We start from the raw sequence: 11,856 nt of genomic DNA, 5'->3' as shown, positions 1-11,856 counted from the left end.
TATTTGTGAGATATGTCCAGTATGGTTTCACTTTAAAACCACAATAAAGTTTTAACAATGGGTATTTTTCTCGTTGAGAGGTCTGTGGTCAAACTAAACATCTCTTAGAACCTGATTAGGTCCTGATGTTTTCAAATTCAATATTCAGCAAATACAGAGCATTTGTTTGGCCGTAAGAAATAATTAAGAACTTCGGAGTTAATGCAACTCTCCGGAGCCTGCTCCTCTTTGCTGATGACATGATAATCAGACATAACCTCTTCCGGTCTTGGGCCTCACATTATATAAGATTGAGGCAGAATAAATCACATACAATTAATCTTTTGAGGATCTAGGTGACATCGCTTTTGGTTTTTACATCAGCAAGTCCTTTGTTTGCCAGTAGTCAGGAACAGTAATGAAAATTTTTTATGTTATTAAATGCTTTATTTCTTCTTCCTCACTCCCAGCTATCCTGAATCCAGAAAAACAGACACATGGTCATTCTGTGAAGACAAAGGAACATTGAATAGTTAATTATATAACAGATAGAGCTGTCCACTGTGTATTCATTCTTGTAGAGAGTTGCTAGAGGGTAAATTAGCATATTTAGTTTGAAATCTTGTAAAATAGAAATGGGATGGATTGTTTTATCAATTTCACAATTTGTGTAGTAACCATCATACTTCATCGAAGATCTGACTCAAAATAACACAAGGCTCTGAATAATGGGAAGGGGAATGTTCTACAAACATCCACATGGGCCAGGTTATCTCCAATGATGAGATGTATTTAATAATGTCAAAAATCCACTTTACCTGTATAAATACAGTATCACTGTAATCCTAGGGGCTGCATTTGCTTTCTCAGAACTGAACTCTTTCTTCCAATGATAGGCCTAAAATAAAATTGGCAGAAGTCATTGAGTTGTTTCTGTAACATTTTCATTGCTGGAAGGGACCTCCAGAGGTCACCTAGTTCGTCCCAGTCTCCAGCCAGGACTCTCCCTAATACTGAATATAGCTGTAGAGCGATCTGCATTAAGAAAGCTTTTAAAGATCCCTGGGGTTGGTCAAAAAATAGCTAATATTGGTCTGATTCATAGAACAGCATTATACATATGACAAAATAGCCACCTTCATCAGGGAAGACATCCATCAGGGCTAAGTGCTAGTAGTAGCTTCAAAAGGAAAAGCTTTATTTTCTCAGAGAAAAGGGTGGTAGATTAAGGAAATGACCAAGCGTGTTGGTATTTTTTTGTTTAGGTGTACTTTTGAATGCTTATCAAAAAAGAAACATTGTCTTGTCAAAGACCACTGCAGGGTAAGCCCAGAGATAGCTGTGAGCAAGCAGATCACAACTCTTTAACAAGTCCTTTCAAATGGCTACAGAGCTCAGAGGGGGAGCTGTTGTCTCAAACAAGATCTGATTAGCATCAAGTTAGTGAAGGGCAGATGGTGAAACATAAGAATAATATTGACAGACCTGCTTTTTAAATGGTATCTTTCCCCCCTAATCAGCTGAGTTTGTTAGAGCTGATAATTTTATTTCCTCAAACCCATTCAACTGTGGGTGCAATGGACAGGAGTTTAAGTGTAATTTCATTCTTCTAAGAAAATCACAACTGTTTTATAGGTAAAGTATTCCTCCACAATTATTAAACTTCTGAATTATTGGGTTGAAGTACTACACTACAATCTAGAAATTCTGCTAACAGGAGAGCTGAAGCTCTTAGCTGGATTATTTTGGGCCTTTAAGCCTTTCAGTTGAACTATACAGAGAATTTAAAAATAGAGCTATAGTTATCTATAAAGTGAGGGAAATGACCTGCCCTCTCCCCCAACAATTGTCCCAAGTATCCACATGATTTTGCGTATTAACACCACAGTTTTTCAAATCATATTTGTGTAAGGTTACATAAAAGCCTGCTCAACCACAGGTGCCTTCAGGGATGGGAACTGGGGGGCTGGATGGAAATAAGAAGTGTTTTATCACATACCTTCTTGCCAACTTTCAAATTTTCTGCCTGTACTTCTTCCAAAGAATTCATTTGAAAATATATCATTTTTTTAAAAACAGAAAGGCACCCCTGTGCTCTTACAAGGCTAGACACTCAGTCCGGGTTACAGGAAGTGGAAAGCTGCGACTACTGGCCTCTCCCATCCTCCTTTGCAATTCTTGACTTTGGAAATGGGAATTCAGACATTGAGATTTTTTGATGTGCAGCTGCCTTTCTCAGAACACTAACCAACTAACAAAGTCTTCAAGTTGTCTTTCCTCTTCCTTTTGTGAGAGCAAGAGAGAAAAGGACAAGGAGATCTCTCTGCAGTGTCTCCTTGGCTATACAACATTCCCACAGTGGACATCTAAACTTAAGGTGCAGTCTACATATTCACCATAAAACTAGGGCACTTAAGGAAATACTTCCATAATTACTTGGATATTGGGCAGAGTAGGTTTTTTTCTCCCTTAAACGGCTCAGATAATCGTCCCTAACTAGTTCACATACACAGCCTTTAAGAAGTGTTGTTTTTTATAGTTATCAGCCTAACAAATTCCCATAGCTGAATCAAGAAATTCCAAACAGAAGAAACTGAATCAGCTTTAAGGAAAGATAATCAAAACATAAGAGTGTAAGGAAAAGCAGAAGGTAGCACATTCTGTTATTTTTATTACAAAAAAAAGTTCAAACCCTTTACATGCTATGACATTAAATGTCATATATGAGTTCACTGCAAGCAAACCTCTTTAAAAATATACATACTGTATATATTTACATTCAAGTTTGAGTAACTGGTGTCAAGGTATAGTTCAGGATCTTTACCCACCCTGTGGATTTGTTCAGCTACAAACTAAACAGCGATTGTATCTTCACTCAGGCACATGGAGAGGTAGAAACTGCTTTTTAAAGAAAACAAACAAAACCTGTAGTGCAAACGTGAAGATCATTGCTGAAGCAGCTTATACATCAAGGAGGCCCTAACTATAACTAACTTTGGTCATCTCTAGAAGCTGAATACATGTAGTCTTGTCTTTTAAATTAAAACCAGATAAAACTTTGGGTAGATGCTCTTCTGAGCACATCAAGGTGTTGGTAGAGCTCAGCAAGGAATACTCTGCCACTCTGCACCGAGAATTGCACATGACTAAGTTAGGCGACATAGCAGCAGGGCTGGGCGGGCAGCTGGGCTCCTTTTCCCTGATAAGACACAATTAATACACAGATCAGTGGCTTTAGAGACTTCAAATTAACATCTGTACACCCACCGCTCCGAACTCAGAAGCCACCAAGATACTTCCTCTCCCAAGTGAAACCTCTATTATTTCTGCCCTGCCCACCTCCATCCCAAACTGAGCTAATAAGTCCAGATAAGGGTGGGGTGGCCTATAAGTTCTACAGGCCACAGTTCCTCAGCCTCGTGACTAAACCTCATGAAGGTTCTTGGGCCTGAGAAGGGCTCCCCAGGTTCTTGCCAGAGTTGGTGGGGCTCGTTCCTGAGAGGGGAAGTTGGAGGGAAGTCACGGTGGTGGCCAAGGGCAGAAGCCCTTCTCGTTCCCTTTTCTTCTGTTTCATCCTGCGGTTCTGGAACCAGATTTTGACTTGGGTGTCATTCAGCTGCAGTGAGTTGGCTATCTCGATTCGTCGGGCCCGAGTTAAGTACTTATTGAAATGAAACTCCTTCTCTAGTTCTGTTAGTTGCTTAGTGCTGAAATTCGTGCGGATCGCGCTGGACGAGTTGGCGGCTCCATACTTGGCGAATTTGCCTGCAACGTAAAGACAGGGAATCAGCGGGGCGAGAGGACGCGGAGACGAGGCTCGGGAGAGCTTTGGGTCCACATTAGAATCAAAGTCACTGAGCGGCCCTCTTGGGTCTCCGAACACAGTTGTGCCAGGAGAAAAGCTTCACCGAGTGCTCCTTCCCGCAATTTTCTCAACGCCTGGCACTCGTGGCACGCTCAATGGAATTCGCCTGCTTTAATGATGCCTCGGACCGCGTTTCCCCCATAAAACCCAAACCGCCGTCCAGAGCGACAGCTACAGCACGCCCCCGGCGCAATTCCGCGAGGCAGGCTCCGTCCCCAACCCCAGTGGCGTCCGTCCGTCCAAGGCCCACTTACTTTTCTTCGGGGCGTTCCTCTTCACTTTCATCCACTCGAACGTGCTGAAGGCGGCGGGGAGGCCGGACGAAGGGGACGCAGACTTGGGGTAGAGGCCGGGGGACGGGGACGCGGTCTGGAAGGCCCCGGAGTGGCCGTCGGCCGGCTCTTTGAGACACGCCGGGAAGGGGGCGGGCTCGCCGAAGGCCGCGTAGTCCACCTGGCTGCTGAGGAGGAAGGAGCCGCCGCCCGAGAAGACGGCCGAGGTGGCGTAGTGGACGTGCGCCCCGCCGTCGTCGGCCGGCCGCCCGAGCGCGCACGGGAAGTCGTACGGGGGCCCGGGCCCCGGGAGACCGTAGTCCGCGCCCCCAGCCGCGGCAGGTGCCGTGCCCGGCTCGTAGGTCCCCTCCAGGAGGCACGGCGCGTACGCGGGCGCGGCCGGGGGCGGCGCGGGAGGCTGCTCCGGAGCGGCCGGGGGCGAGGGCGCCGCTCGGGCCGCGGCCAGGGGCAGGCAGCTCACGAAGGCGCCGTCGCCTCTGCCTATGGGGAAGGCGGGCTGCAGGACCACTGGCCGAGCGTCGGCGCGGCAGAACTTGGGCGCGAAGCTCAGCACGTCGCCGCCGCCCCTGCCGCTGCCGCACGACACGTAGTCCAGGTAGGAACTCATGGTTCCGGTCCACCCCACCTGAGCGCGCCGGCCGCGCCCAGGTGCGGGGCCCGCAGGACCGCCGCGGTCGGCGCCGCTTCGCCTTCCCTCTCTAGCCGAGCTGCCCTCGCCGAGCCATGGCAAGCCAGGCGGGGGTAAATAGAGGCCTAATATAGGGGCGGGGTGGCCACGTGGCGCCGGCCGGCCAATGGGCGCCGTCCCAGCACGGCCTGGGTCCCGACTGGCGCTCCGCTCCACGCGCCTGCCCCGCCGCCAACTTTGCCAACTGGCAGGTGGCCTCCGCCCAGCGCCCTACCCCGGCCCGGCGGAGAGGCGCCCTGTCCTGGGGCTGCCTGGGGAAGGGCGGGGCGAGAGCGCGGGACGCCTGCTTCCCGGACAGGTATTGGACCAGGTGGGGGCAGAAAGGCAGGACTAGCCGCTCGGGTAAGGACGAGAGGATGGAGAGGGTGAGAGCTTGTTCTTCTGCATCGTGGGTGGCTAGTCTCTCGGGTGTGAAGGGTGGGCGCCGCGGTGTGGAAGGTGTTAAAAGGCCCTCGGGGACCGCTCCTAGCCTCCTCCAGGGAAGGTAAAATTATTCCTCTTCCCTTTTTCTCTGAGCCCTTAAGCGCTTTCAGTGTTCTCGGCACTCCTCTTAATCTCTCTCCTAAACCTGGAGTAGACGTTTAATTTTCCCTCTTTTCCCTCTCCCCCCGACTCTGGGGACTAAATTTTATGCTGTAGGTGCTGTGTAGCTGGGGCGGCACAAACTCTGCACTTTTAAGCTAGATTTTTCACGTTACTTCGCAGCTTCTTCGATTGCTTCCATTTGTGGCGGCATGATAAGGGCGAGTATTGGAGTCCAGGGGTTTGATTTGGACAGAAGAAAGTTTCTGCCTTGTGGGACGTTTAGCAGATTACCCCCCTCTGACTAGGTTGTAAAATAAAGAATCTGCCCTTGGAGTGAAACGCTCGTTGTGCTGCTCTCTGGGAGGTTGGCACACGCACCGTTGCTGCGCACGGTTTCTCTGAGGCGCTTTGGCTCCAGGGCGCAAAGGCTTCCCAGGGACCGGTCAGATCTCAGAGGTTTGGAGAGCGTTGTACCTCGAAGCAATTAAAGCTTCTGTTCCATCAGATAAGTGCTGCGTCGTCTCTTGCGAGTGAAATCTGAGGTCTCACAATGTTAATGGGCTCACGTCTTTCCCTTGATAATATGGTTTTGTTTACTGAGTGTAGAGAGACGGGAAATAAAAGTGCAATTGGCACGGGAAATGAAAAGTAGAAGGGTTACAAAGACAAGCTTTACATTGATAAACCTTCCAACTTCCTTGAACATTTTTTTAAATGTTTCCCTCTTTTGGGCTCTAGGACTAATAACAAATTAAATAAATAAATGTTATTTACACACAGCGGTAATGAAAGAGGGTGGTTTCCTAAAACTCTGTGTGAATAAAGAGTCTACTTTTGGCTTATTTGAGTGCCCTTGAAGACTTGATCTATTACAGCCTCTGAGTTATGGTGACCGAGGTTTTATTATTGTTTTACTGATCCACTTGTCATGAAAGAGCGATTGAGCCCTTGCCTAAAATTCCACTCTGTGGAAGTCTGGAAAATAGGAGCTTTTACAGTCCAGGGAGCCAGTTCCTTACAGGGATGTGAACTTGTGAATAAACAGAGCCACACCAAAAGTGTTACCAGTGTTGAGGCTGAAGTTGAGCCAGGATGGGGGAAGGTTGAGCCTGGAGGAGAGGGGGTAGGTAGAGGGTAGACACCTAGGAATGAGCACAAAGCTAAAGAGGTCTAGGATTCCTGCACTGCTGAAGTTCTTGGATTTAATTGGGAAATAAAATCCTGGGCTGGAAAATAGCCCTTCAAACTTGATATTGCTACTTCGGTTATCTCCTGTAGCCAGTTACACAACAAAGGTCCTAAATAGTTTTTATTTTTAATAGTTTTTAAAAAGAGAAAAAGGCTCTTCTCTAGCACCTTGGTTGGGAAATGATATAGCTCTTCAGAGCTAGCTCAGGCGTCAGATATAGATGCATTTCTTCACTGTCCTCCTTCTGTGCCCTTAATGCAAAAGTATCAGCAGGTCAGATGCTGCTGAGTTCACAATGCCCCCTCATCCCCCGACTGGCTAGACTTTAATTTTTACCAGTTTTTACCAGCATAATATCTCAGCTCTCACACTCTTGTCTCAAAACTATAAGACCCGCTCTCAAATGGTACTCATCTGATCACAGCTCCTAGGTCCAGAGGCCCCAAGGGGTCAAGAAGGAAGGGTGGCCTTGTAAACGTCTCTGGAGAAAGACACCAGCTGGCTGCAACCCAGATGTAGGACAGGAAACCCAGCCTGATTGTTTGGCAAATCTGACCAAAACCTAGCAAATTAAGGGCCTTTTCTCTAAGGTTTCAGGAAAAACAGGCAGCTAGGTGCCTTGGCAACCTTCATTGCAACAAAGACCAGGTTTTTAATGCTAAGCATTTGGAACAAAGGTTGGGTCCTTCATGTCACAGTTGAGCATTGACTTTGGTGCACCCGTGAGCTGTACACACTATTTCCCCAAAGAGAAATTTTGGAGATTGAGCTTTTGCTGAGAGAAGACAATGTCCTGAAAGGGACATCTAAAATTAATAATCTAAAAATTAGATTATTAAAATTGTGCTATTTTAACAACTGTGGGTGAGGGAGGGTGGGTGGGGTGTTCAGTATGTGTTCAGACCCAGTAACAGTTCCCTGATAACTGCAGGCAGAGAGCTACATTCTGTTCCTCCTTCTCTCTACTCCCTTTCATCTCCCGGCCTTTGGCATATGCTACACCTTGGGGCTCAGAGTGGCCATCTCCACTCCTGGGCTGGTTCTTGACTTGCTCAGGATGAAAGTCAAGACTCTGATCATCTCAGACTCAGATTCAATAAACATTTGCCAAGGACCTACTGTGTAAGAAATTTTTTGTTAGGGGAAGTTTAGGCTGAGAAAAAAGATATTCTCAAACCAAAGGAACAAGGGATTCATTTCTGGCACATGTTAGCTATACTATAAATCTACTCTAGGAAAATCTGAATCTATAATTTTCTAAGGAGATGTTGGAAGATATTATTGGGGCAATTGTGTGTATAAAGATACAAATATAGGATATTTTTGGTAACTTTAAAGTTTGTCTCCTAGAAGTTCAGAGTATGGAAGAAATGTCTTACTGATTTTATTGCTTGTTCAAGTCATGGATTCTTGAGGGTCACTTACCCTGCTGCGTCTTGGTGCTGTGAGTTCTCAGCAGGAGGTGACAGCCTAGGGGCCTGATTGCCAGGTTGTGTTTGATGTAGGAATGCTTTGAAATCTGTCCCATCGTACTCACCACAGCAGTCACCCCCTAACCACCCCCCAGGACTACCTTTCTCTCCCACTCAAACAACAGTCTTCTTTTCTGTAGACAGAAGTGATGGAGGGTGGCAGTCTGGTCTTCTGTGTGTTTACAGTTGTTCCTAAGAAGCCTCTTACAATCCCTCTCCACAAGCCCCACTGTGTTATCCCTTGGAGATGCTTGAGCACATGCAAACTCTTGGCTCCACAGCCCCAAAGGACAGAAAGGCTCTTGCTTGTTGGGATAAAAAGGAGGGTTCTTTTCTCTTAAGCAAGATTTGCAGCTCTCTGCAGCATCCTTCTATCCTAAGGTAGAGGTAGGGATGAACGGGATCCTAAAGACAGGAATTCAAAACCTGTCCGAAGTCTGATAACATGACCTTCCCTGAAGAAAACAGTTTAGTCTGCTGTGCCTTTCCCTAGAGTTTTGTGAAAGACTTGTGGGTCAAGCCCGTGCCTGGCACACAGGAGGCATTCAAGAAACATTTGTTGGTGTATGGACAGCAAGAGGGGAAAGCGGGGGGGGGGGGGGGGGGGGGGGAGCGGTGGAGGGGGATGAATTGGGAGACTGGGATTGACATGTATACACTAATATGTACAAAATAGATAACTAATAAGAACCTGCTGTATAAAATAAATAAATAAATTTCAAATCAAAGGGGAAAAAAAAAGAAACGTTTGTTAGGCAGAAATAAAAATGGACAGAATGGTGTGTCTTCACCATGACCAATATTGGCTAAAGAATATCCTTAGATTATTGGCTCCCGGCACCACTCCAGGTGGGTAGGAATCACCAGAGAAGCTTGTTTAAATGTGCAGGTTCCTCAGCCTCCCCTGCATCCCCACTGAGCTTCTAATCTAATAGGTCTGACTCAGGAGTTTTTCTTTTTAATAAGCCTGTTGGGTGATTCTAAAGCAGTGTTCTTCGGAACCACACTTTGAAAATTTCTGCTTTAGGAGCAGGGGTGGGGGGCAGTGTGGGGAGAGAGGGGTGATTCTTGACCAGCAAGCTGAGAGTTCATGGCTAAATGGAGCAGGATTATACCTGAAAAGTGTCCAGAAGTCTGTTGGGTAGTAGGGGCAGAGAGGTCAATGTCAAGGTCAAACTTAAGTCTAGCTGGACTGAAGTTCCAGAAAATATCCTTAAAAGGTAGTCAGTAGGAATGTCTCAAGTTTTGCTGACAAAATAGTGCTTTGAAGAGACCCAGCTTACTTCTTGCCACTTCCCTAACTTGGCTTTGAGAATGCCAGTGGGGTAGGAAGTGAAAGAAAGGGATTTGTCTCTCCCAATCCCTTCAGAGAAAGCTGAGTGGTTCTGAGGCAATGGGAAGAAGGAAGGAGTAAGAATGGGAGTCTCAAGAGAGAGGAGCCAACTCTCATTTCCTTCCATGTCTCCCAGATTGCCTGGAATGAGCATTTGAGCCCTCAGGATCCAGAGGGGACCAACCGTCCCTTGGCCTGAGATGTAACTCTTACTCTGGCTAGAGATTGACCTTTAACAGCATAAGATGTCAATGCTAGAAGACCCCTTAGAGGTAAGCGCCATCAAACCCCTCATTTTAGTGGGGAAGTTATTTTATTTACTCAGACTTAAAAGGCAAAGCCATCCTGCAAAAGATGAGGGAACGAACTTGGGTCTCCTGAATCCCCACAGTGTGCAAAGAGGGCGGAGTCAGGCAGCCTGTCCTGTGCACAGTGGTGGCCTCCATGCTGAACAACAGAGCAGTGTTCAAGGACACCACACAGCCAGTGGGGCTGACTTTGCCATTTGTTTGCTAAACCTGTGCCCCAGACTTCTGAGGCCCCACCCTGAGCTGCTCCTGCAAGAAAGGGCAGAATTGAGCCGGGGTCCTCACACCCTCCACCAAGCAAAGGTAAAGGATCCCCTCATTTCCTGTTCAGCTTGATCAGCATCAGGGCCCTGGAGACAAAACAAGAGGTGTCCCTAGATTAATGTAGCTGGATAGGCAAGTACAAATAAGGACATGTGTGAACACACATAGGTACACCCAGCTCAATTATGCTGATCTTTTTTTTTTTTTTTGCTCCTTTATCTTTATAATGGGTATTAAGTTTAAATTTACATGGTTCAAGATTCAAAGGGTACAAAAGGGTATGCAGTGAAAGCCTTTCTCCCACCCCTGTCCCCAGCCACCTAGTTCCCCTTCACATGGACAACAATTTTAAGAGTTTCTTCACCACTTTTATGAGTGTATCTTTCCAGAAATACTTTATACCTTTACAATTATAGATATACTTGGTTATAGATACATCTCCCCACATTTTTCCATAAATGATAACATATTACAAGACTCTTCTGCACCATGCTTTTCCCCCATTATATATTGAAGATCATTTCATACAGAACTTTCTACTTTATTTTTACAATTTTATGCTGTTCTACTGTACGCATCTACCACAATTTATTTAGCCAGTCCCTTATTAATGGGCATTTATTTTCATTTTGGTGTTAGAAACACATGTTCAAAATTTTGCCTATTAGAAAAATTCCTAGACATGAAATTACTTAGTCTAATGTATGTGCACTGGCAATTTTGATATATATTGCTAAATTGATCTCTTTAGAAGTGAATCAATCTATACTTCTACCAGCAACATATGAGAATTCATGTTTCCTCACACCTTCGACAAGTCAGTGGGATTTTAAAGTTTTTTTTTTATTTTTGCCAATCTGATCAGTGAAAAATAATACCTTTTACTTACCCTTATAGTGTCTCCAAAAATGTCATTCTTCCTTATCGTATTTGATCCTATTATAATTTTATTTTACAAATGCTAATACTGACACAGAAAAAAGATAAACAATTTACTGTAGTCACATCCAATGTAAATGGCCAAGGTCAGATGTTCAGCACTCTTTCCTATACTACACTGTGCCACAAGGAAGCCTAAGGAGGTTCAAAGAGAATGGGTGGCTTGAAGCATTCCCTGAAAGACACATGGTATAAAAAAAGCACAGAAGCTTTCAGACATCTGCTAAGAGGCCTCTCCTTTAGTGGTCTGATACCAAGACCGCATTTCTGCATGTTCCCCTGGAGAGTACCTTCTGGAAGCTGAAGGACTCTGATTAGCAATCTGATCTGACCTAGCCCTAAGCATTAGTTTGGATTCAATATCTGGGAAGCAGTAGGGTGTTGTTTTTAATTTCCCTGAGACTTAGATTTCTCACTGGCCACCCAGGATCTAAGTATTGATCATCATGGTGTGGGTAAGAGGACGTTTTCCCTAGGTTTTAGCATTATATAGGACACTCACTTGGACCTGGTAAAGATAATACCTAAGTGTGGGAGTGCACACACACATGCACACACGCACACTGCTCTAATGGTAAACTTACGAGGTAGATATCTTTACTGACTGTTTCATTGATGATGAAACTGAAGGCCAGAAAGATTCAGTGAATTTCTTAGGGACACACAGTGTATCAGGTAGCAAAGCAGAAACAAATGTACAGAGACCTAAACCTGAACTCATTCATTTCCCCCACGGAGTCTTCTCTTCCCCCTCCACTGTTCATTTTGGTGGATGACCTGACTACTCCCTCAGGCCGTCAAAATCGAAACCTAGGAATTAATATCCACAACTCCTCTTTCACTGATCCGATTGATCACCAAGTCCTGTGAATTCTTCCTCCTAAATGCTCTCCTCTTCATCTGTACTAGTTTCTTCCTCTCTAGGCTTGATGATGGCAGCAGCCTCCTCCTTTGTTCTTCTTGCTTGCTATCTCTCCTTTGTCCCCTCAGACACAGTACCC

At 45.8% G+C, this 11,856-nt stretch overlaps 1 protein-coding gene across 2 annotated transcripts; it reads right to left on the bottom strand.

Annotated features, from left to right (window-relative positions):
• Positions 1 to 2,629: 2,629 nt before the first annotated feature.
• On the bottom strand, positions 2,630 to 4,858 carry HOXD1 (homeobox D1). Of its 2 annotated transcripts, none has more exons than XM_036857003.1 (2): positions 4,096 to 4,858; positions 2,630 to 3,726 (listed from the first exon to the last, which is right to left on the bottom strand). In XM_036857003.1, exons 1-2 carry the CDS (start codon positions 4,742 to 4,744, stop codon positions 3,410 to 3,412), a joined length of 966 nt encoding a protein of 321 aa, XP_036712898.1. In that variant the 5' UTR covers positions 4,745 to 4,858; the 3' UTR covers positions 2,630 to 3,409. The 2 variants fall into 2 exon arrangements, with proteins under 2 accessions (XP_036712898.1, XP_036712897.1); XM_036857002.1 differs by having other exon boundaries at positions 2,630 to 3,744; positions 4,099 to 4,858.
• Between the last annotated feature and the right edge of the window lie 6,998 nt (positions 4,859 to 11,856).

This window comes from Balaenoptera musculus, chromosome 7 (genome assembly GCF_009873245.2).
Source record: "Balaenoptera musculus isolate JJ_BM4_2016_0621 chromosome 7, mBalMus1.pri.v3, whole genome shotgun sequence".
NCBI lineage: Eukaryota > Metazoa > Chordata > Mammalia > Artiodactyla > Balaenopteridae > Balaenoptera > Balaenoptera musculus.
The sequence above is the reverse complement of the archived record's forward strand: the minus strand, read 5'-3'. Positions and strand labels throughout refer to the sequence as shown.